Raw genomic sequence first — 25,627 nt, 5'->3', positions numbered from 1 at the left:
ACATCCTGGGGCTGATCGCCAGGATGACAGACTGCTCTGGGGACAGGGACAGGGAGAGGCACGGCACCCAAATGGTCGCTAAGTTAACCCAGCGGGGAAAGGACGCTTAAAAAAATAGTCAAACCGGCTTATGAACTAGAGCTTTCCCTCCTTATAAGGTTTCTTTGGATGTTGTTTAAAAATGCAAATTTGACTTCTGAGTCTTGGATTCATGATTTCTCTTTAAATTGATTATTGAAAGTAGGGGGTGTGTTTTGGAAGAAGCTCACACAAGGATTTTGTTTGCTTAATTTGTGTGTGTGCAAACTCAGAGCTACTGGTTTGAAAAGTAAAAACTTTCCATCCGTTAACGGGTTCTTTTTTATAGAATCTTTTGGATGGCTATATATATGTATGTGTGTGTATATATATCTCCATCTACATACATATAGATATGCACGAGTTGGATTTTAGCATTGAATAAATTTGCTTCCATCCCTCCACACACCTATTATCATGGGTATAAGTGCTGAAGTCAGCAGAGAAGCTAAAAACAAACATCTGTGCGTAGAAAAACCAGTGGCTCACAGACCCTGACAGTGGAATGAAACGTTTGTTTAGTTCAGGTTGAAGCAAGGGGAGGTCTTTGTTGTGACAGGTGACTTTATGAATATTGTTTTGACAGAAATGGTGACATGCCAGAGGCAGAAATTCCATGAGCTGGAGCATGTGAAGTATCTCAAATTACTTTTCTTAAAACGAACTTCGTGTTTTAAATAATGGATGTTTACCTCCCAGGTTAGACCTGAAGTACTCCCATTTTCACTGAAATGGCATGTTTTCAAATGGATAAGGCTCTACCCACAACACTCTGCACTCTCCACCACATCAGAGGGCTGCCACCAGCCAGGTCCTGCAGGAATTTAAGTTGTCATTTAGAGTGGTCCGCAGTGGCCAGTTAAAGGCAGCTGCCCCTACGACATGAAGTGCCTCTGCCCACTAGAGAGGGGGTTTGGCCAAAGACCCCATGACATAGTGTAGCATCAAATGTCATAAAATGGAGTTCTGAGTAGCAAGATTTGCCTCCTCTTCAAGTCCTGCTCTTCAGATTACATTTCCCATGATAAGAACATTGGTTGGAGTCTAGCACGGAGCAAAGCAGTTTAGTAAGTCCACCGCGGAAGAAGGCTGGGTTCCTGCCCGCTAGCTAGAAAATCGAGGGCTGGCCAGGCAGTCTCAGCTTTCCCAGCCTAACTGAATACTGTTTGGTAGAGACACTCAGGTATCCACACAGGAAGAAAATTTTTACCTGAGTTAAACAATACTCACGCAGCCAAATTGAAGCAGTGTCATGCAAGGAGCAGGATGTGGCAAACTTCTAGATAGCAGCTCCGGGACTCAGAGAGGCTCTACAGCGGTGTCTGTGACACACAGCCGATGCAGAAGGCAGTGAGCGGACGGAACAGGAGACTGGGGGGAAATGCCTGTGATCTCCTCCGCCTGCATCCCAGAAAGCCTCCCCAAGAAATTCCACATCAGCGCAAGCACCTACCCAGGCCAACACAGATCTGGTTCCTGGCACGAGCTGCCTGGGGCAGTGTGTCCACATGAAACTCAGTTTTTTTAGTAGAAAGAACTCACTTGAAGATGACCAGGTCCACAGATAGGTGGAACTTCGGCATCGAGACCACGTTACAGACAGAAAAAGATCAGGAGGGCGTCTGATGCACATACCTCCTCTGTAAGCCAGACATCGTACCTTTATAAGGAAACAGTGTTCCAGGACACTTTGTGTGTGTGTGTGTGCATGTGAATATGTATGGGTGAGCGTGTGTATGTGAGTGCATGCATGTGAATGTGTAAGTATGAGTGTGTATATGTGAACGTACAGGTGTGAATGTGTGCATGTGTGAGTATGTGAATGAGTGTGAATGTGTGTGAGAGTGCGTGAATGTGTGTGCACATGTGAGAGTGTGTGAATATGTAAGTATGAGTGCGTGTGTGAGAGCATGAGTGTGGAGTGTGTGAAGGCAAGCACTGTGTGTGTGAATGAGTGATGTATGAGATTGTGTGAATGAGTGATGTGAAAGTGTGAATGTGTGCGCACACGTGAATGTAAATATATGGATGTGAGTGTGAATGCGTGTTTGTGTGAACGTGTGTGCATGTGTGAGTATGGATGTGAATGTGTGAATGAATGATGCGTGAGTGTGTGTGAGTGTGCATGTGTGCAAATGTGTGAATATGAAGGCATGCGTGAGTGTATGTGAGTGCGTGAGTGTTTCCGATGCCTCGGCCTGCCCGTGCCACACTGTGAGTCCACTTCTGAGCAGACCCCACCACATACTCCCCAGTGTCTGCATACAGAAACCCAGGTGGCCTCAGAGCCTCCTCTGGCCCCTCTGCAGCCCATGGCAAACACTGGCTTTTAAATATTAATCAGAGATGCAGGAGTGCTCCCCAGAAGTGTGTAGTCTCCAGCCGCCTATAAACTAGCCATGAGCAGGAGTCTCGGGGCCGTGGAAATTCACTTGAAACAACAAATTCACACGTCCCCTGTCCTGCGAGCAGAAGCGGCAGTGAGCTCATCACATGGCAGCAGCATTGGAGCCTTGTGTCTGCAATCGCTGGTCTCCACGTAGTGCCCGCCCACAGACTGCCGGGCGCATCACAGGGGCATCTGATATCGCGACCAATCTTGCCTTAACCAGGGCGGGGGTGAATTATTCATCTGGCGTCACTGAAGTGGGCAGCCGGCACGAGGCCTCTCTGGCCATCTGCAGCACTGCTGCAGCCTGCTTCCAGGTGATTCCTGAGTCCAGCTCCCTGTCGGGGAGGAGCTTGCTCATGATGTGCGGATCTCTGGTGAACGCGCTCTGTGATTACGGGATTCCCTTTTGAGGACTCCGCGTGTACCCGCATCTCCTCCATCTCTTGTTAAAAGAAGTCAGACCACTTGGTCTCTCACCAGCACAGGTCTGATTAGCGGCTCACTGCTGGTGTGCCACATTTTAAGCAGCAGCAGCGATGCTCTGCTCAATAGGGTCGTGTAGACTGACGCCCCTCTCTCTGGCCTTAGATGTGACGTCTGCGATGTTACTGTTGTAGAATCTCATGACGGTCGCCAGGCCATTTGGGGAGGAAGCTGTTGATGCGCTCAGAAAAACCTCCCCATGTGGCAGATGAAATTGTTAGATAGGAAGAAACAGAAATGTTCGCTCCAGACAAGTCTCTGAGCAAAACAGCCTATTGCAGAATCAGCCCCTGGGCTTGTAAGGGGTTCGATTGTTTTGTTTGCAAAAATACCAGTTGCTATGGATTCCAGCTCATGGTAGCCCCACGTGTCAGAGTAGAGCTATGCTCCATAGGGTTTTCAGTGGCTGATCTTTTTGGAAGTAGATCACCAGGCTTTTCTTCCAAGGAATCTCTGGGTGAACTCAAACTTCTCAGTTAGCAGCTGAGCACATTAACTGTCTGTACCACCCAGGAGCTCCCTATTTTGTCCACCTCCTCGTCAAATTGATGGGGCTGCTGTCAACCCTTGGACACCGACTCAAAGCAAGAAGGCTGGTTCCTCCATAATCCACTTTTAAGTGGAGCACAGGTAGGCTTTTGCTCATGGGGAGGGTAGCCTGCGTCCCTTCCAACATGGAGGCCTGAAACCCCTCCAGGAAATGTCGTTGTTGTTGGTTGGCATCAAGTCTATTCCAGTTCGTAGCAACCCCATGTGACAGAGTGGAACTGTCTATTAGGATTTTCTAGGGTGTCATCTTTACTGGAGCAGATCACTGCATCTTTTCTCCCGTGGAGTGGCTGGTGGGTTCGAACCACTGACCTTTAGGTTAGCAGCCAAGTGCTTAATCATTGTGCCACAAGGCCTCCTTCCAGGAAACATACCTTTCTTCAAACCCCTCAAAGTCATGGAAACGTGACCTGCTTATTGAGGCAGCAAATTAGTGCATCTCTGATTCAACACAGCCCATTTCCTTGCTCCCCAGCGGCAGGCTCATAATTGGACCCAGGGTCAGGCCACATGCATTTGAAGCAAGCTCCCTGCAGCCGCCTTTCATCTTGGCCACACTGGAGGTCCTGAGTTAATGAAGCCACGATGCTTCACCTAAAAAGGTGCCCTGCATGCCCTGATTCAGATCCCGGGCTGGTGGGTCTGCAGAGGGCTGGGGGCTGCCTTTGAGCCTGTCAGCACCCATCTCCCCATGCCACACCCTGCAGCACCAGGCAGCATGGGGCACCAGCTTTTGGTTCCTGGGGCTTCTTTTCCTTCAAACTGGCATATTAAAGTCAAAGTTTAAGATTCTGAGCTGGAATTGTGCCCAAAAGTCAAGTGTTCAGTGGATGCTGAGGCCTGGGGTCAGTCTGTTCCTTCCCTCCTCCTGGTGTCATCCATTTCCTGTCTCCTCTGGAGACTGGCTGTGTGTATTTGCACCACTAGATCTTTGTTTCTCCTCCGACCCCACCTCAGTCATTCAGCGCCATTCCTTCATCACAGCTGTGCTCCCAGAGGTTTCTCGGCCTTCTCACCTGGGTGTCTTACTTTGTGTTTCTAAGACCTGTCCCCACAAGTCCACCTCCTAGTATCCCACCCCTCATCCCTTCCCTACTCATCTCGCCCACCCCAGGCCCTGCCTTCAGCCCCCCAACAGTGCCTTCTCAGGAATGCTGGGATCAGGTGGTCTTGTCAGGTAGGGGCTGTTGGCTGGGACCCTTGGTGGGCAGCTCTGCGCTCAGTCACCATGAGCCTATCTACCCCTGGTGGTCTCTGTGATGTTCAGGTGCGGGTGCAGGCACAGCCCCCAGCTGCAGAGTGGGGTGCCCTCAGGCCCAATCCCATCTACCAGGCAAAGCTGAGTTCCAGACTGCTTCATCGTGTGTGCCATCAACCACTTCATCACCCTGGCAGCAGCCTGGTGCCCAGGGTGCCCCCTTGCCCTGGGGCTTGGCCACCTGTGGGGAGGAGCAGACGTCAACAGAGGGTTGAGAACACAGACGAAGGCATGGCTGTCCTCATCTTCCCTGTAAAAACAGTATGGGGGAGGCGTCTGACCTCCTCTAACTTCACAAGGGTAGGGAGAATCAAGATAACCCAAGGCTGAGTCCTATGAGGTGGACATCAGACACGCATGCCTCTTCTCTTTGCCATCTTTACCAATTCTGACATCAACCGTCCCCCCCATGGCACTTTCTGCTTCTGTGTTAGGTTCAGTAATTCATTGCAATGGCCACACGGAACTCACAGACAATACTCACGATTATGGGGTTTATTAGGGAAGTAACTTTTTTTTTTTTTAACAGGTTACAGTTCAGGCTCAGGATACAGTTCTTGCATCAGGACAGCCTCTTCCTAGCTGTACTAGCAGGCATGCCTCTACCTGGCCCTGAGCCTCTGCCCAAAGGCACTCACCTTTCTCTTTCCATGGGCTGGGAAGCCCACCGCGCCGTCTCCTGCTGCCAGGTCTCTGCTGTCACTTCTTGCTGCCTTCAGTGTTACAGCTCTCTCACTCTGTGTCTCCTGGTTCCTGGAGCTTCTCAGCACAGGGATCCCAGGCCCAAAGGACGTGCTGGCTGCTGGCTGTTCTTCCTTGGTGGTGGCAGGATCTTCTCCTTCCCACCTCTCAGGTGGTTCGTTTCAAGCCAGATGGGTTGGCAAAACTGACCAATCCCTTTGGTGGGCCACAATTACCCTATCACATAGTCCCGCACAATCACTTCAGTGGAAGTTACAAGACTGTGGCTAGAAAGGCCATCTTAAGCCATTCATTATACCACAGTCCTATTCAACATCTTTCTCCCTTCATTGTCCTTTCCATCATCTTCCTCCCTCACCTCTCCATCATCCAGGCCATCCTCCCCAGCAGGGTGTGGTGGGGAGGGCAAGTGTTCCTTCTGGGCAGGGTTATTCCGGGTCCTTCTACCACATTGCAAGGGCTTCTTACCCCATCTCAGCACCCACACAGGACATGGCAGAGCAGCATCCAAACCCAGGTCTGAAGCTCGCAAGCCTCACTGGTTTTGAGTGGGTGATGTCAGCTTCCCTGCTTATGTGACACCTTCGGCAGCATTTTCACACATCTTTAACTTAGCTGAGGGTTGTATAATTTGACTTGTCAAGTTGTCACCGTGTCAGTTGCTGCCTGCTGTCCACAATTTTAAAGCTAGTGCCGTGGGAAAAAGTGATGACAGAAGTGGTAAGAAGGATGGTTCTGTACGCCTGCACTGCTCTAAACCCTTGCACAGAGCATTTCTTGTGACCCTCAGTTGTGCCAGGAGGCCAGTGTGCCTTTTCTTCACTCCACCGAGGAGGAGGGGTAATGGGTCACAGGAGTAGGTCACCTGCAGGCGGGGCAGGGCCAGGCTCAGAACCCAGGAGGCTCACTCTAGAGCTTGTGAGAATTAAATGCTTCTAGCAGAATTTGCTTCTTTAAAATAGAATTATCTTATAGTAATCATAAATGGTGGGAGCCCTGGTGGCGCAGTGGTTGAACGTTCGACTGCTAACCAAAAGGTTGGCGGTTCGAATCTATCCGCCGCTCCTTAAAAACCCTATGGGACAGTTATACTCCGTCCTAGAGGGTTGCTATGAGTCAGAATCTACTTGATGGCAATGGGTTTTTTGGATCATAAATGGTAGTATTAAAGGTAAAAACGAAAAAAATTATCTCTTAAAAGATGAAGTGTCACTTAAGGAGAAACCGGTGTGAGATGTAGCAAGGGAGGGGGTCAGACCGGGACCAGCAGCGGCAGTTCTCGTGGGCCCTGCTTTTACATCTTAACCCTGGTTATTTGTCCAAAAGGGAGGTAATCTGAAGCCATGACCTGTGCTGAGCCAGGAGGCCAGGCCTGTCCTGAAGCACGGAGCAGAGTGTGGCTGCCAGTATCCTGGGGGAAGTGTGCATGGCTCTGCGTCTAGCAAATGTGGATACTGTTATCTGGTCAATACTGAACGTGCACTGTGTTCAGTCTCAGTGTAACTGACCACAGGGAAGTCGATCATTTCATATCGGCAGCAGAGGCTTACTTTGTAGGGGTGTGAATGACTGCAGAAAACCCTCTACGGTCTTCACTTACTGATTTTAGGAGGCAAGGCCATCTTCTGCACTACTACACACCACCCTGACCAGCATCAACGTGTGCAGGGAAACATGCCAGGGTGTTTTCTTGACCACAAGTCACTTACACACGATAGAGCTGGTGGACCTAGAACAGGGCAAAAGCCCAGGTAAACCAGCAGTGCAGAAGGCACTTCTTCCACCTGCTTTTCCTGCTGGGGAAGATGGCACAGCAAAGTGGGTGGTGCTGCTGCTGATGATGCTGGGTGTGTGCTCATGCATATGTGTGTGTGTGTGTGTGTGTGTGTGCGCGCACGTGTGTGTTCACACACAGCAACAGAACTATTCAAAGCCTAAAGCTAACCAAGCGCCCTGGGTCTTTCAGGATAATGAGACATTTTCTGAGTGCACTTTTTTTTCATTGTACCGATATTACATTGCAGAGAAATGAAAAGGCGTCAGGGAGCGGGGGGGAGACCTAACACTTTGCACCTGTCACAAGTTTTCTTTTTGAATTAAAGTCTCTGCTTATAAAAGTTTAATTGATTCCCAGCAGTTTATGTGTATGGTCCTTAGTGGGAGTGTTTTGTTCTCTCGCCAGCTACATGGTTACTTGGAAAATGAGCCGCTCACGCTCCAGCTGTTCATTGGGACGGCGGACGACCGCTTGCTGAGGCCCCACGCCTTCTACCAGGTCCACCGGATCACAGGGAAGACTGTCTCCACCACCAGCCATGAGGCTATCCTCTCCAACACCAAAGTCCTAGAGATCCTGCTGCTGCCAGAGAACAACATGCGAGCAATGTAAGCCTGGGCACCTCTTGGGTTCTGGGTGTCTGTGGTGGGCCACAGCCTCTGGTGCCGTGTCTACAGTGGGCCATGCGAGCTCTGCTCTCTCGTCTGCTTTCTGCTGGCTCTCCCGCCAAACATCTAAACTTTCCAGGTGTAGGGTGCCCTCAGCCTAGCACCCAAATAAACATTTCAGAAGTTTGTGACAACGGGATTGTTTCTTCCTAGGGCTTAAGCACTGAGTATATTGCCTCTTAGAATGAGTATCCCAGTTACACAGCCACGCACACGAGCACCAAATGACACCTCTGTATTCCTGCATGTAAGCAGTGCAACCTGCAGTGATGGCTAAGAACAGACGCAGAAAGTTAGAACAGTGTGTCTGGACCACGTAGTTACGCAACGGGTTCCACCTCGCAGAGTCAAATCTGACTTTACAGTTAATTTAAAAGAGAATTAGTGAATAAATAGTCATGTAATGTCCAAATGGGGCCTGTGGGCATTGTGTCATTTAATACCATGAATGAGTGCCGTCTAGTGCTGGGACTTCACCATCTAGGCTGTGGACATGGCAAGAAAGGCAGACATGGTGTCCTCATGGCACTGACAGCGGGGTGGGAAGGGGAGACACCAATGGCAAATGTGTCAATGTGAACAAACAAGCCAAGGAGGAGAGGTAACCGTCACATTATGGTGGTGATCTCAGCAGGGAGCTGAGGTGGACAGCATGGGGAGAGGTGGGAGGAGCCTTCTGGGGGGCAGAGCCAGCTGTCAAGGGGGCGGGGCGGTGGTCCTGCAGTGCGGAGGCCCTGTTGCCGAAGTCAGTTGGGGCTCATGGAACAGCAAGGGGCCAGGCAGGGGCAGAGCGGTAGGAGAGGAGGTGGGACTGTGTGCTTCTCCACTAAGTTATTTTAACAGTTACACCCTTTTAGCCAAAATGCAGGAAATGCTTTTTCTCCATCGCAGCTGTTCACAAATTTGGGAAACTCAGCACACCTCTGAATTCATTCTAGACCCTTGGGTTTGCACTGTGGTCAGAGTTCCCCAACAACTGGTGTCGTGTCAGGTGGTTAGAGAGGACTCATAGTCCTTTGGGTTGCGGTCGAGTTGGGAGTTCAGTTACCCTGCACTTACCACACCTGATGGACTTAGAACAGCCCACAGGGAACAACACACAACATGACCCAGTAATGACCTCCAAGATCAGCCCTGCTGATGGCTGAGTTGTACTTAAATGCCTGCCCTGGGTTACCTACTGGTGCAGTGCCGTTGCATACAGGGTCTCACTCGTGGAAAGTTTGTTCTTTATTCTGTTAGCTCACGGAAAATGGAGGGACAGTGGTCTTCGCTGGGTTGAGTTTATGCATGGAATAAAGTGAAATCACGTGGAACCCTAGGAAAGGAGGGTATAAGCTGAGCAGCAGGGTGCTGGCAAAATCTGAGCATCTGCTCCTCTGGGGACCCCCCCATCCTGTCATACCGAGGCAGAGCACTGTACCATCCTGCGTCTCCCCCTTCTCAGCTCTATGGTTTTTGTCTGTGGTGACTACGTCCCCACCCAGCCAGGTAGGGGCACCCAGGCAGAGTTGAGGGGCTGGTGATAGAGGTCCAGTGACTAAGGGGTGAGTTCTCTACACAGCTGCTCCCATTTCCCGCCTCACCAGCAGGGTTCAGCCCTGCCCTTGGTGAGTGCCTTGTCTTTGACTTTCCTATGGGGAGGTGCCTGCTGCAGGGCTTTAGCCTGCGGGCCCTGAGCTGGGACCAGGGGCTCTTCTGACATGGGAGGTGGGGGGTCTTACATGCACCTGCCAGTGACTGAAAGGAAAATGTGGTCTTCTGTCTTGGGCAGCATCGACTGTGCCGGGATCTTAAAGCTCAGAAACTCTGACATCGAGCTTCGAAAAGGGGAGACCGACATTGGGAGGAAGAACACGCGCGTGAGGCTGGTCTTCCGCGTCCACATCCCGCAGCCTGGCGGCCGGACCCTGTCCCTGCAGGTCGCGTCCAACCCCATCGAATGCTGTGAGTACCGGGCACGACTTTTTCTTTCCAAGTGGGGATGGCTTCGCTTCAGATGTTTTCTGTTGTAGCAGCACTTTGCGCTGCTTTTCATGCGTTCCCCCTCCACACGTGTCCATGTGGAAAGCAGCGGCCCCCTTCACTGAGACTTGGGAGTTTAGTGACAGCGAGTAGGGCTGCGTCTTAGCCTCCGTGCCAGCGCCCCCGGTTGACGTGAGAGTGTAGTGACAGTGTATCTGTCTGCGTCTTAGCTTCTGTGGCACCTGTTGGCGGAGCGGCCAGGTGGCTTCGACATTACCTACTTAGGGTGCATGTAGGAAAAACAAAAGGGAAGAATGTGGTCTGAAACAGTGGGATGTTTGTATTGTTAAAGTAACTCCCTCACATCTCAGGCACCGAGAAAATGGGATTTGGGCATTGGGATCTGTTGGACTGAGCTAGCATTTATAAACCTAGTGGTGGGACATTGTTCTTTCCCTTGGTGACTCCTGGTTTTCTCTCCTTCCTGTGTGGTGGATTCCTCGGTGGGCCTTGTGTGCCTCGGCTCAGCACCCGCCCGCCTTTCTTCCACACAGTGCTGTGGACTGTGACGGGGAACCAAGGTTCCCTGTGTCCTGTGGTTGATATTTTAGCAAATTAGGTCAATGGTGATACAAGGCACACAGCACCACGACTTCCCCAGCCTCAGACCGTCACTCCCAGCCCTCCTTCCACAGCCCAAGAGAGAGTGGCAGAGAAGGTCAGGTGCCCTAGGGGCAGAAGGGGCTCAGCCAGGCAGGCCACCTCTGCCACAGCCCTTCAGTACCTCATCCGCCAGGCGTCTTCACTCCCTCCCACCCTCTGAGCATACAGACCTGCCTCGTCACACGTCTGTGTACACACACCCATATGAGTGAAGGGCCTGGTGTCCAAGGTGAACAGGCTAGATACGTGATTTACCCCTAAGTATCAGTGTCCTTGCTGTAACTTGGATCAGAATTGGCTAATTTTATTCAGGAGAACATTATTGATTGTTTCTTGAGAACCATTTTGAAGGACTCCAGAGTGGAGGATGGAATTGCACCTTTGTTCATTTGGGAATGATAGCGTTTGTAATATTCCTGTAAATACAGACAGGACAGCGCACATTCTTGACGGGTTGACTAATGATGGGGCAGGGAGGCGTGTACTGCCCACCCGCCATCCTCAGAGGTGGCATTGCTGCCTTGGGCCGGTCCACACAGTTGTACTCACACTGCCCTGTGTCTCCCCCCACCACCCCCAGCCCAGAGATCAGCCCAGGAGCTGCCGCTGGTAGAGAAGCAGAGCACAGACAGCTACCTTGTGGTAGGCGGCAAGAAGATGGTGCTCTCTGGACACAACTTTCTGCAGGACTCAAAAGTCATTTTCGTGGAGAAAGCACCAGGTATGTCCTTTAAAAATAGGCTGTCTGCATGTTTTCTATTGTGGGCACTGGTGGAAATTGGTTCCTGGGTGGATGAAGTTGGGACGACTAATTGCAGGCTGGCACCATGGGTGGGCGGTACAGGGCTTCGAAGCCATGGCACAGTGCCTCATATTTCCACCAGGGCCTGAGCTCTGTGGCCACCTCATGCTGCAGGAGGGGTTAGCCTGTTTCTGGAGTCATCCGTGGCCCTCCCTCCCAAGTGTCCTTGTCAGTGGTGGAGGGGCTGGAGGAGAGGGAAGGTGTTTGCTCTCCCTGGGCCCTTCTCCTTGGATCACATTTGCATCAAGGAGCAGCCCCATGTCTGAGCACTGTGGGCTTAGAGCCATGCAGGGGCCTGCGAGGCCTCTTAGCAGTCACAGTCCCTGGTGCAGAGGGCAAGGACTGGCCTGCCACACTGACATTCCAGTCAGCATCTCCAGTTCCCCTCTTGCTGGTGTTTGCTGCAAAGCTTTTCCTGGTTGTTTTTCCTGGCTGGTGACTGCAGTGCCCACCAGCACCTGTGTGCGCAGGCCCCAGCAGGAAGCCCATGGGCCCATTCATGCCTGGCTGCTTTGGAGCCGCCTGCCTGCAGCCCCTAGTCCCCTCAGTGTCTCAGTGCGGGACAGATCTGAGGTGCCCCGTTTGCCCCTGGGCTATTATAAACTTGGTGGGATGAGGTGGGGGTTTCAGTGTCACTGTTTTTGGGGACTGGCCATAGTTTCAATGGCTTTGCCCTTCTAGGCAGCCTTTTCTGGGCTGGGTGGGAGCTCTGCGGCCTAGCTGATTGATTAGGGGTACGAGTCAAGCTCATTCTTACCAAGCTCCAGGCCCTCAAGCTGTTTGTCTGTGGGACAGTGACCCTTTCTTTGAGGTCACCAGGATTTCAGTGTCTGGGGTCCCTGCTGGCTCCTTGGGTGACTATGATGGTAACCTGCACCCTCGTCTGCCTGGTCTCAGTGGGGGCCCCCCGACAGAGGCAAAGGTGTGAGGGCCAAGGAGTCTGTAATTGCACGTTTGTGGTTTCCAGTAAAAGCCAATAAGGCAGGTAAGTTGCCCCATCATGGGGACACATGCCGTGGTTTTGTGCTTTGGTTCACCCTCACTGTGGGTCACACAGATGTGGACACTGTCCTTGCCTGACCTGCCCCTCTGCCCTGGGCCCTGCCTTGCTCCCCTGTGGGGTCTCATAGCACTGCCCTGTCCGCTCCAAACCAAGTTGGGGGCTGAAGGGGGTGGGCCTGTGGGGGCTGGTGGCTTTCTTTTCTGTTTCACATTTTCCAGTTGAAATTGCCCTGAAAGCGGCCTGTCCGGTGCTCAGTCTAATCAGCTGGAATCACTGAGGCATTCACCTTCATAATGGGGCCTTGATTTTGTACAGTTTGCCAGAGATGGAGGCACTTCAATCAAAATAGGTGTAAACGCCTTCCACCCTTACCTCGGCTTGCCTATGTAATCATGCACATAATTGGAAAACATGCTTTAAATTGCAGAGAAAACCCAGCCAAGTGTGATGGTAAGCAGGAGAGTCTGCGTTATTTGACACCCTTCTTTGAGGAGGCTGATTCTGAGGTGGTTTAGCCTGCAGGGTTTTAAACGTGGTGCACATTGGGAAAGGAACTCGGTCACGAGACGTTTGTGATCACAATGTTGGCTCCGTTCCACAAGGGAGGCTCCAAACAGCTTTCTTACTGTTTGCCTCCCCAACTTATGGTACCTTGTGGCCCAATAGGGGTATTGGGGTGTCTCCTGCACAGCAGACCTTCAAATGCCTTTCATCCGTCTACTCTCAGGCAGAGGGGTTGGACTCCACCTTGGGCTGGGTCCTCTGCTGGCCCAGGAATGTCCAGCTCATTCAGGTCAATCTAGGCCCTTGTGGGGTACACAGCCATAGCATTCCAGTGCAAGCCCCCCAACTGGTTATGGGGAGGCTCCACCCATGAATGTCCGACTGTCACTCTGGCCTGGTCACACCCTCTACTGCTGCGAGGTCCTTCCCTGCCCTCTTCACCTGGCTTCCTCATCCTAAGAGCTCGGCATGCCACCAGTTCCCTGGACATTTGCCCTGCCCTCCTCTCTGGGCTGAGTGCCAGCTCGGCCGTCTCATGTTGGTCTGTCTTCCCCAGCTGCTCTGAGAGGCCAAGGGTGGGTCTGTAACCTGCGTTCTACCGTGCCAGCTCCATGTCTGGCATCTGGAAAACAAGCAACCAGTGAACCAGTGCCTGGTTTGGACCCGTCATCAGGGAAGACCAATCACTAGAGAAGGATGTCGTATTTGGTAGAGTGAAGGGTCAGTGAAGATGAGGGAAGTCCTCCATGACATGGATTGACGAAATAGCTACAACAGTGGACTCAAACGTACCACCAATCGTGACGATGGCACAGGACCAGGCCACATCTTGTTCTGTTATACGTGGGGTCGCTCAACAGCAACTAGCAGCAACATGATGAGACATGCTGTGATCCCATGCCCACTAATGAGCAAATGAACATGTCGATTGAATACTGCAGTTGTGTGCTGGATGTTTGTCACTCAACGTTGATATTGAAGTGAGATTATCTGCTTGCTCATGCACACGAATGTATGCATGTGAACCGAATGCTTTCAAACGAAAGGCACAGATGACTCTCGGGCCAAGCTGACATGTGTGACATTCCTGACGCTGCAGTGTGTGGGCATAACCGTGCCCACGCCTCACCCCCTGTGGAGAGGCTCTTTCCGATGTATTTTTGGAGAAACCACTAACTCTATTTAAATTAGAAACACAGTTACTTGCTAGTCTTCTGACAGGTTATCTGGGATGTTTTAAGTTTTTGTTTTCAAACCACTGCTTGCAGACAGAACAAGGCAGGCATTTCTTCCCAGTGAGTTGATTCTTTTGAGAAAGTTATTAAGCTCAGGCGATGAAAATGGGTTTTGCCAGAAAGGACGCTGCTGTTTCTGCGTCCCAGCACATCCACCTGTTCTAGAAGCAGCAGGAAGTTATAGCTGTGATCACTGTCATCATGCGAGGTCACAGGCAAGCTCTAGTGCTGGTTTGGCACACCTTTCCTCCTCTGCGATGTGGAAACTCACCTTACGGGGAGCAGTGGATGCCTTCCTCCTCTGGGACATGGAAACCTACCTTGCAGGGAATCCTTTTGGCCTGGTTCTGGGTACCATGTCCGGGGTTTGTTCAGTTTGGGGTTTAAAATGCCTTGGTGCTGGAAGTGCTTTAGAAGTTTCTAAAGCAGTGGTTTCTTCTGCTCTCACAGGGCTGTTGTGCTGGGTGCTGACCCACCCTCCCTGCGGACGGCTCAGTTTTTCTCTCCTGGTGACTCAGGCAGAGGGGTCCCAGAGGAAGGAGCGTGCTGGGACTTGCTGGGTGAGAGTAGGGCCTGTGCTCGCTTACCCTCCATCTCTGTACCTGGTGAGCATAGTGGAGTCATCCTGGGGCCTGAGATGGACCCTCTGAAAGGACCAGCAAGCAGAGAGGTGCCATCCTTGGGGTGTAAAGCATACCCTCTGGAAGGACCATGAGTGGAACCATCCTTGGGGCTGAGACAGACCCCCTGGAAGTACCATGAGTGGAGTTGTCCTTGGGGCCGAGATGGCCTCTCTGGAAGGACTGTGAGTGGAGCCGACCTTGGGGATGAGACAGACACTCTGAAAGGACCAGCAAGCAGAGAGGAGTCCTCCTTTGGGCATGAGGTATATCCTCTGGAAGGACCATGAGTGAAGTTGTCCTGAGGACCCTAAGACGGACCTCCCCCAGAAGTACCGTGAATGGAATCATCATAGAGACCCTGAGATGGACCCACTGGAAGGACCATGAGTGGAGTAATCCTTGTGACCCGAGACTGACCCTCTGGAAAGACCATGAGCAGTCATCCTGGGGCAGGGAGTGGGCTGGAGGCTGAGACAGATCCTCAGGAAGGAGCGGTGAACAGAGTGGAGTCATGTTGGGGGCCTGAAATGTACCCTCCAGAAGGGCCTGCCATGGCCCTGGGTGTGGTCATGAAGTGAAAAGGAGTTCTGGAGAAGCGGCATTGGTGTGCTCCCCTACTCACAGGGCTTGAGCTTCGTAAATAATGGGCTTTTGCAAAGAGCACTGCAGCTTTTGTGTGCCGGGTAAAAGGTCTGAGTGTTGAGTAAGCCTGTCCTTGAAGGGTTTTAGTTTTCTGGCTTCCATATCAGATGCTGTTTTCCAATGATGGAAGTCATGGAGGCTGTTCATCGAGAAGCAGGTTTGCTGTGAGGGCACTCAATGCCAGCCACACTCCATGGGGACAGCTCTCAGTCCACACTCTGACGTGAGGCCATCCGTGTCAGACCTACAGGTACTCAGTGTGAGAGGTCAATACTAGAGCATCCGCATTCTCCTGTTGACCATCCCTTGCCCTCTTTTTTCAGATCTGTGAACTAGGACACATGCTTGCACATATGTGTGCATATTTGCACGTGTGTGCATGTATTTGAAATAACTAACCTTCTAACTGACCTAAGAAGCACACTCATGTCCCACATAAATGAAAATACTGAGAAAACACCTTCATGTGCCATAAACTCACTTTCCTTTGGACGCTGTATCATTCTCCCTTCACCTGAGGCATAGAGAAGATGAAGGGTTTTGAAATTTAGTCACGTCACACTGAGCATCAGCCAGTTCATAATGATACAGTTGAATATAGTTCCTTTTTTGCAAAGTGACCTGTCCGTCCAATTGTAATTTTTTGAAAATATGAATGAAACCTGCTTTGGTTTCTACTGCAGTAAACCATGCCCACTATCACATAATGGATGAAGCAGCACCCATGTCATGCGTGCACAGCCATGCAGTTGGGGCAGGGCTCAGCTGAGCGGTTCTGCTGGTCTTTCCAGCAGTCTCTCCTGTGGCTGCAGGCCTGGCAGGTCAGCTGGGAGCCAGGATGGCTGGCTCTGTCTCCCTCCCCATGGTTTTCCCAGAAGGTCTTTTAGCAGTGAAGTCTGGCCTCTCATGTGGCAGCCAAGAGCCATTTTACAGCTAATACTCCATTGTGTGTTTATACCACATTATGTTTATCCATTCATCAGTTGATGGATACTTGGGTTGTTTCCACCTTTGGGATATTATGAGTAGTGCTGTAGTGGACGTTGGTGTACAGACTTCTGTTTGATTCCCTGCTTTCATTTCTCTTGGGTGTACACCTAGGAATGGAATTGCTGGGTCATATGCTGATTCTATTCACCATACTTACTCAGTCTGTATGCTAAGCAAATAATCCCAGAATCTGGACTATATGAAGAAGAACTCGGCGTCTGGATTGGAGGAAGACTCATTAACAGCCTGCGATATGCAGATGATACAGCCTTGCTTGCTGAAAGTGAAGAGGACTTGAAGCACTTATTGATGAAGATCAAAGACTACAGTCTTCAGTATGGATTATACCTAAACATAACAAAACAAAAATCCTTAAAACTGACCAGTAAGCAACATCATGATAAACAGAGAAAATATTGTCAAGAATTTCATTTTACTTGGAACCACAATCAATGCCCATGGAAGCAGCAGTCTAGAAATCAAACTATGTGTTGCATTGGGCAAATCTGCTGCAAAGACCTCTTTAAAATGTTAAAAAGCGAAGATGTCCACCTTGAGGACTGTGGTGCTCCCGACTCAAGCCATGGTGTTTTCAGTTGTCTCATATGCATGTGAAAGTTAGGCTATGATTAAGGAAGACCAAAGAAGAATTGATGCCTTTGAATTATGATGTTGGTGAAGAATATTGAATATACCATAAACTACCAGAAGAACAAACAACTCTTTCTTGAAGAAGTACACCCAGAATGCTTCTTAGAAGCAAGGGTGGCAAGACTTCATCTTACATACTTTGAACATGTTATCAGGAGGGACCAGTCCCTGGAGAAGGACATCATGCTCGGTAAAGTAGAGGGTCAGAGAAAAAGAGGAAGACCCTCAATGAGGTGGGTTGACACAGTGGTTGCAGCAGTGGGCTCAAACATAGCAACCATTGTGAGGATGGCGCAGAACCAGACAGCATTTGTTTCTGGTGTACATAGGATTGCTATGAGTCTGACTTGGCAGCACCTAACAACAGCAACATGCTACTTCTATGTTTAACTTTTTGAGGAACTGTTAGATTGTTTTCCAGGGTAGCTGGCTAATTTCTTTTTTACTCTAGAGTCTCTTGCTTAGCAAAGCAAGACTGGTCAGAAGAAATAATGTTCTGTCTGTGTGAGACTGTGTTGGGAGTATTAGGATGGGGCGGGTGAGGATGAGAACGAGATAAAAGCCTAGTGCACAGGGAACTCTGCTCACCATCTGACCCACCAGCTGACGAAGGAGGTCTGAATATGGGAGAGTCGATGCCCCTGGAATCGTCCCAGACCCCAAGTGCTCTCCATGTCTGTGGCCCCCACAGCAGTAGCAGTGTAACCGCCTGTATTCCTGGTAGCACATAAGCTCAGCGACAGCAAGGCCTGTGTCTGTCATGTCTACACTTTTCCCTGAGTGCCAGACTCAGAGTGGGCACTTCATGCACGTCTGTGGATAAATATTGCACCACTCTCCTGAAGCACACAAAACAAAGCCAAGAAGAAGAATGAGTGTTTGTGCAGCTGAGAGATTGCTGTATCTCCACTGAGACGGTTGAGTAACTGCAGATGACCCGGCTTCCCATTAACAGGAGAGTCTGAGGGAGTGGGGAGGGGTAGAGCGGGGGTGCTAGGAGGGCCCAAGGGGGTGGGAGAGGCAGAGGGAGCAGGAGGGTAGGGGTCAGGGTCTGAGGAATGGATGTCGGTGCCCTTCCACTTATGACTCCTTTTGATCTGTGTGTTGTATTGTTTCAGTTCTGTCTTTTAATTTGTATGACCGTAAAACCACTTCAATTAATATGTGTTAATCCTAGTGACCTCACAGAGCTGTAACTATTCAGAGCTTATTCTCTGGTGTGTAGAAACCCAGTCACACACCATCTAAGAATAATGCTAGTATACCAAGGATGATTAGAGAATAATAGCATGTGTCTCAGAGAAGCTCTTCTGCCCTGGGTGAGCTTGGTGCCCCGTGTGTGGAAAGAGCCGGCGCGCCGAACAGCCTCGCCTGTGACTAATTGGCATTGTGAGCTCCTCTTGCCTGTGGTGTTGGAGCAGGCCCATGGCCCTGTCGCCGTGGAAACCTTCTCGCTGGGTGTGGCGGGGAAGCCTTTCCTGTGACTCACTCACAGGGAATTCCCTAATGATCTGGAATATTTTTACTCTGGGCTGCTGCGCAGTTTCCTACTGAGGAACCCAGGAGCCGATAAGGCCGAGCACAAAGGCCCATTCAGCCATCGCCCTTCCTGGCCAGGCCGGCTCTCCTCATCAGCTGCTCAGAGCAGCCCTGTGGGCGGGGCTGGCGGGACCACTGACTTCTACCAGTGACAAGCAGGTCGCCATCACTCAGTCACTGTGATGCTGGTGGGAATCTGAGCCATGCTTACGTTTCCTACAGTCCATAACTATTCACCGTCTTCATACTGCCTGAGCCTGTCTCATCCTGAAGCAGCTACAGTACGTTCGTTGTTTAAGAGGCAACAGTAGAGCATGACCTGAAGCAGAAAAAGAGGAGCCGGATGCCTCCCTCCTCAGGGCTCTGGAACAATCGCAAACACACAAAGACCGAGAAAGAGCAGATAGCCATTGTCCACCCCGCCCTGGGATGGGCGGGAAGGAGGGGAAGGTCGAGCAGCCATGGCAGTGTGTGCTCGTGGCTACAAGGAGCAGAACCTGAACGGGAACGTCTGCAACGCCTCTGCCCTAGCCACGTGTTATGTCTGTAATTTGAATTATTTGCATGTTGCAGAAGTATAAGTTGCCTGGAGTACTTTTGTTGGTGGCTGGCCAGCAAGAGCTGCCTCTGGGAAGATGTGGCTGGCTCACCACGGAAACTTTTGTGGTCAGTGGCCTCTGGGGGACCCCCGTGGGTCCTGTAGTAAAAATACTTCTCTCCCCTGTGGACATATTTCCTTACAGATAGGTCCCCTCAAATGGCTCTGTCCCCACTTTTTATTTAATTTGGTTGCTCTGTTTAAGCCTGCACAGTATGGTTGCTGGGGGAGCCAGCACTGCCATGGGTTTCTCCCGGAGCAGGGTTAAGCAGGAGTGCTAGTGGCTTCCTCTTGGCTGGGGGACAGAGCAGGCATCCATCCGCTTGCGTCTCTGCCTCCAATGGCTCCTCCTTCTCATGATCCAGTGGGTTGAATGCCATGAACTGGTGGGTCCCAGCCCCCTCCTCCACCAGCCCCCACTTCCCCTCCAAGGTGTCCCCTGCCCTTCCCAAAGCTCCTTTCTAACAGCAAAGCCTGGGCGCTTGCTAGGGAATTCTTGGTGAAACTTGAACCAGGCCTCTTACCACTGCTCCTTGGGGATAGAGACCAGCAGCAGCCAGGTTTACTGTATGAGTGAGATCCTCACACCCAAAGCTGTCCTTTGGAGGGGGCGGGCGTGGGGGCAGAGGAAGCCTCAGTGAGCCACGCCCACAGCGACGTGGGGAGAGGGGCTGCACGACAGAAGTCCCGGTACACACCGCCCACTCAAGAGCTTCTTGGCGAGGGAATATGACATGGGACCAGACCCAGCTCTCCTCTAGGAAAAAGCACCAGGAGACTAAAAACACAGTTGTTGCTCTGAAAGTCATCAGGAATTTTACGAAGCAGCAAACCCCCCAGACTGGGTATGCTCAGGGGCTCAGGGAAAGCAGGGCTCCTAACCCCAGGAGAATACAGGGCTGCACCTGCCTTGGTGAGGGGGCATCAGAGCCTAGGGTCCTTCTGCTTAACTTACAACCCCCTCTGCCGCCTCTGTTAAAGAAATCAAAATTACTCTTCAGAGAACTAATCTTCAACTTTCTCACTACCTTTTACAAAAACCAACTTCTGAGATTTTATTACAAGCGTATCCCCCACCCCCACCCCCTCTGCTCCCACCCCCTCTGCCCCCACCCCCGCCCCCAGGTGGGCATTCTCCTGTCTTTGTAGTTTAGGGCTTGTGACAGGCACACACCCTCCTCTCTGAAAATAACGGAGCAAAGTCTTACATGTGTGTAGCTTCTGATTTCCCTGAACCGACTTCATTTTGGAGAAGATAAAGATGGCAGCGGGGGCGGGGAGGGGAGAGGCCTCCATAAGTAATTAACATCTGTTGATTCAAAGTACTTTCCCTAAGCTGGTCCCCAGGCAGCATGCCGGTAGCAGGGGGATCTCTTGGCACCGGGCGGTGGCCACCCTTCAAGTAGCCCTGTCCTGCCGCCCCGCCTGCGCACAGTGCTGGGAACAAGGCCTCCTTTCACAGGCCTTTCCGAGGCCTTTTTTTAAACATGCAAACAGCTACTGGGGTAAAGTTAAAAATATCTTGTGTTTTGCATTTATGTGTCCTGATGTGGCAAGAAATAGTCAAAGAAGTGACTTTTATTTCCTGCAGCCGTGTCTCCGTGGGCAGCGCAGACTCACGTCCAATGAGTGCTGAGTCCGGGTTCCTGGGCCTGAAGTCCTTGTAAAAATTCCCCATTGTGGCAGCACCTCCTCCCAGGCCCTGGAGGCCATTCTTTACTTTCCATATGTGGACTAGGAAGCAAGCTGGGTCTCGTTCCAGTCACAGCTCACTTCACATACCACCTGGATAGGCTGTGTTCTCCTGTGTACATGCCCTTAAAAAGATCAGGGTGAAATAACCCCTCAGGACTGATGCTGGTGTTGGCAAGATGCTGGTGAACGTAGGGAGAGAGACAGCTTTCTGAGGATGTTCTGTGAGGTGCCAAGTCCTGCAAGGGGGTGCGAGCACCATAGTGGCTTGTAAGCTCGTACGCACGGTGGACGTGGCAGACATGGCAGACACAGAGGCTTCCCCTTCTGCTACTCTCTAGGACACTCGGGTAGATGTGGCCTTTACAGAAGCCACAGTTGGGGAGGGTTGGGTCCTCATACTCAGGTGTCTTCTCACCTCTCTGGAGCCTCGTTTTGCCCGGATCTAGGTATAAGATCTTTAGGGATGGCATGTTCCATCACCCTCCTAAGTAATAGATTTTCTTATATCCCCTTTCTTCTAGATGGTCACCATGTCTGGGAAATGGAAGCAAAAACTGACAGAGAAATGTGCAAGCCAGTAAGTATTGCTGCCTGCAGCCACACCGTGATGCTGTGTGCTCTCGAGAGTCTGTGGGCCTGGGGCTGGAGACCGCAGGGGTGGCATGAGGGTTCTTGTTGGTTAAGGGAAGCAACTAATAAAAATGATAGATAAAGTAGTAGAACAGGCGCTAAAAGCAATTGTAAAACACTTCCTGAAACAACTGCCACAAGGATACAAACTAGGGTGAGGACTAAGGAGCCCTGGTGGTGCAATGGTTAAGTGCTCAGCTGCTAATGAAAGGTTGGTGGTTCAAACCCACTCAGTGGCTTCATGGGAGGAAGACCTGGCAGTCTGCTCCTGTAAAGATTTCAGCCTAGGAAACCTTATGGAGCAATTCTGCTCTGTCACATGGGGCCACCATGGGTCTGAATCAACAGCACACAACAACAACGGTATAGGTACTTAGAACGGTAATGGTGACCACAGGAGAAGAGAGTCTGAATGGGGCCTTCCCACCCAGGAAGTGCCGAAACACAAAGCAGACAAACCAGCCTGGTCACAACACACATCTGCACAGGCACCACTCAGCAGTTTGGAAGCATCCCACATGAGGTCCATCTGTGTCCCATACGGAGGCTGGTCTGCTGTCCTCTTGCTGTCTGGTCACCAGATTCAGTGCAAGACCCCAGGTGGGATGGGGGTGCCTGCTCGGTACTGCTGCCCTCCAGCCTGCCCTGTACAGACACTCAGTTCTTGGGGCAGGGACTTCCTATTCTTCATCCTTGACCAAACTACCACCATTCCTGGCAGACTTTGGTTTTGAACATGAGATAGACGCTAAGTCACATATTCTCAGATGCGCTTTTCCCTTTGCCAGCAGGCAGTAGGCTTATATATGTGGAGGCTGCAGAACAGCACATGCGTGGTTCTTGGGGGCAGTGGTTGTCCTGGGGCTTCTTGTCAGGCTTGTGGGGTCCACGTTCCCCTCCTAGACTCACATGTACAGTTTTATGTCCTTCTTGGCACCATTCATACACAGTAGGTGCCAAAGAAATAATTCTCATTTCTTTGATGGATGACTTGTAGAGCTGGGTTTTTTTTGTTTTGTTTTTTAGTTTTCTACTCAGTCCTGGAAAAGCAGCAGGACACTTTGGACTAATATGAAACATGCCACAGCTAGCTAGCAAGTTATTTTCAAAGAAATGCAAGTTCCCCCAGTTCTGTGGCTCATCAAGTAGCCACTAACAGGGAGAGGTATCCTTTTCCTGAAAGGGCAGGAAAATGGTGGCGTGTATCTTCCAAATTCTGTGTGTGGGAAGTTAAATTGTTCAGGAATGGGATTCAGGTAAAATACTTAACGTTTTCCTCAGAGTTATCTTTAGATGTTGGACAATTGGAACCATGTGAACAGGAAGCCCTGGGGGCGGGGGCGTTCCCTGACATGGTCTACAGCCCCTTCACTTTGGCCTGCAGGGTACCCGGACACAGGGGGGCTCCGAGGCCCCCACAGAAGGAGGCTGTTGTCTTATCCTTAGTGCCCTCCCCCTCTCAGCATCTTCTTCTCCCTCAGAGCCCTCCTTCTCTCATCACCCTCCTCTTCCTAAGCACCCTTCTCTTCCTCAGAACCTTCATCTCCCTCAGAGCCCGCCTCTCCTTCAGCAACCTACTCTTCCTCAGTGCCCTCATCTCCCTCAGGGCCCTCCTCCTTGCTCCCTTTCAGCCTTCTGTGGATTCTCCTTGCTTCTCCTTCCTGCTTCTCCTCTCTGTACGGGAGTCTGCTCTCCCTTTTCTCCCACTTCTCCTGCTATGAAGGCAATGCCTCTTCACCTGGTGTCTGAGGAGGCACTGTGATGTATCTGTGTCCCTGAACTCTCAGCAGACCCCAGAGCAGTGTCTTCTGTTCTTGACCCCTCCTCCACACACTAGTGACAATGAAGCTGAGACTGGTGGCTTGCGATGGTGGCACCACGTGCCCAGTGGAGGCCCAGTGTGCGGTGTGACAGAGCGCCTGACTTTAGTCCTAAGTCATTGTGCTTGGTGCCATCAACCCCGTCTCTTCTGGACCACCTCTGATAAGGGACAGACACTCAGGCAAATGGATGTCTGAGTGCTGGTGCTTCTTCAAAATAAAAAGTCGGCAGCAGAGCATCAAAGACCTGCTGCTTGAGAGCTGCAGGCTGTCGGGGGGGCCACAGGCTATCCAGGGGGCCGCGGGCTGTCTGAGCCCCCGTTGTTCTGTGACCCCCAGCAGCCATCTCCCTGTGTCCAATGTCTCTGACCTCGGTGTCCCACAGCTCCCAGCGCCCCATGGCCCCAGGCGTCCTGCAGCCTGGCAGTGTGCTCCGTGCATCCAAGGTCCTCATTTTAAAAGGAAGGTGTACAACATGAAGTCCTGCTCCCTTCTCTGTGTTTATTGCTCTAAGGTTTTATTGTTAATACAACTCAACCAGTTTTGCTATTAAGCTGGTTAGCAAGCTACACCAGTTTTAAGAAGTGACACAATGAATTTTTATTATGCATTTTCCCTACTTGTACAAGGGACATCACATGATAACAAAAGCAAAGACATGGTAAGGAGGTCAGAGACCCCACAGATACAGTGCAGCTCCTATGCTTTCTTCCTCCGTGCTGGCCAGCAGGGGCGTGGCCACCCTCCTGCTCTCTTAGGGCCTCTCCCACTCCCCACCCAAACCTGTTGCCATTGGGTCCACTCAGACTCGTAGCGACCCTATAGGACAGAGTAGAACTGGCCCAGAGGATTTCCTAGGCTGTAATCTTTACAGAAACAGACTGCCACATCTTTCTTCTGTGGAGTGGCTAGTGGGTTTAAACCTCCAACCTTTCAGTTAGCAGCCAGGCGCTTTAACCATTGTACCACCAGGGCTCCTCTCTCCCACTCAGTTCGTCCTTATCCAGGACGGGGTGTGTGTGTGTGTGTGTGCGTGCGCGTGCGTGCATGCATGTGAGCTGGTGTGAGTGTGAAACGGCCTGCTGAGAGCAGAGTCAGCAGTCCCTCTGGGGCCTCTGTCCCATCACTGTCCCGCACAACATCCCGCTAACCCATGATATCTGCGCTTAAAGAGCACGGCTCTGTGAAAATGCTACTGATGCTTATGTTAGAAACACAGAAGGTAGCAGTAACCAGCATAAACCTTACTAGTCTGTCGATGCTTTTTTACTCCCTTTTTTTTTGCCTTCAATCCTAGACACCTCTGATCTCCTGTTACCAACTCAGGCCTGGTTCCCGCCCTTCTGTTTACGTCAAAATTGTCTGCTTTCCATCAGGGCTTTTCTGTATCTTTGAGATCCTAAACATGTGAGTGTATGTCTTTAGATTACAGAGGATGTTCAGTGTATTTACAAAGCAATCACAGACCAGTATCCTGGTCACATTTAAGATAAGTAAAAGGGAAATTCTGATTTATGAATTTCTTTTTACAACAGCAGACACTGGCTATTTTGCTGGGGTTTTGTTTTTATTTTTTTGTCATTCCAAATTCTTTGTGAGACCAGGTGGAAAAAAAACAAGTAGACATTGTTTGGTATTAAATAGCATGTTCAGACATGTGTTAGAACACCTCTGTGGGACTCACCTTTTTAACTAATAAACGTTCTCTATACATTTGCCTAATCGAGACGTGCGGTACAAGTGGGGTCATACAGTATTCGTCCTTCTGTTTCTGGCTCTTTACACCAAGCAGTCTTTGTGTTCTTAGGCATCTACCATGTCCCCCAGATCTTTCGAGGGTCAATGGTCTCCTCACTTCCTTCAAGTTGAGTGATTTCGGGAGTCTGTGACTTATGTGTTTTGGCCATTTTCATAAAGATTTCCCCAGAGACCCAGTTGGGGAGGCCTCAGATGAGTCAGGTCAGGTCTGTGGGAGGCAGTGAAGACGGCTAAGAGGTGGTGCTCCCCTGCTGTCCTGGGGATGCCTCCAGGAAGCCCCTCTGCATTGCCTGTTACCCAAACAGCTACCTGCTACGTGGAGAACTGTCTCCCACCAAGTCAGCGAATGATAGTGTCCTTTAATCTTAAGATAGGTAGGCTCAGTTCAGGCCTTCTGGGGACCTTTTACTGACCAGATGTCAATTGAGCAGCCTCACCTGTCACTCCCCAGGCATAGATTGGGTAACCTTACCTGGCTCAGTGGACGCTGGGACTATGGTCTCAGTCTGGTTTGGGTCACCTGACCCCACTGATGACTGCCTCGTAGGTGAACCCGCACCCACCCGCACCTCCACACATCACCTCAGGAAATGGGGGCACTG

At 51.0% G+C, this 25,627-nt stretch overlaps 1 protein-coding gene across 5 annotated transcripts in view; it reads left to right on the top strand.

Moving 5' to 3' along the window:
- The window catches only part of NFATC1 (nuclear factor of activated T cells 1), a 126,466-nt gene that overhangs the window by 43,281 nt on the left and 57,558 nt on the right, over window positions 1-25,627 (top strand). For all 5 annotated transcript variants that reach the window (XM_064294371.1, XM_064294367.1, XM_064294370.1 and 2 more), the window contains exons 4-7: window positions 7,645-7,847; window positions 9,682-9,854; window positions 11,116-11,256; window positions 21,339-21,394. In XM_064294371.1, the coding sequence (XP_064150441.1) occupies window positions 7,645-7,847; window positions 9,682-9,854; window positions 11,116-11,256; window positions 21,339-21,394 (573 nt within the window). The remainder of the gene's footprint in view (window positions 1-7,644; window positions 7,848-9,681; window positions 9,855-11,115; window positions 11,257-21,338; window positions 21,395-25,627) is intronic.

The sequence above is a fragment of the Loxodonta africana genome, chromosome 11, assembly GCF_030014295.1.
Source record: "Loxodonta africana isolate mLoxAfr1 chromosome 11, mLoxAfr1.hap2, whole genome shotgun sequence".
Classification (NCBI taxonomy): domain Eukaryota; kingdom Metazoa; phylum Chordata; class Mammalia; order Proboscidea; family Elephantidae; genus Loxodonta; species Loxodonta africana.
The sequence above is the reverse complement of the archived record's forward strand: the minus strand, read 5'-3'. Positions and strand labels throughout refer to the sequence as shown.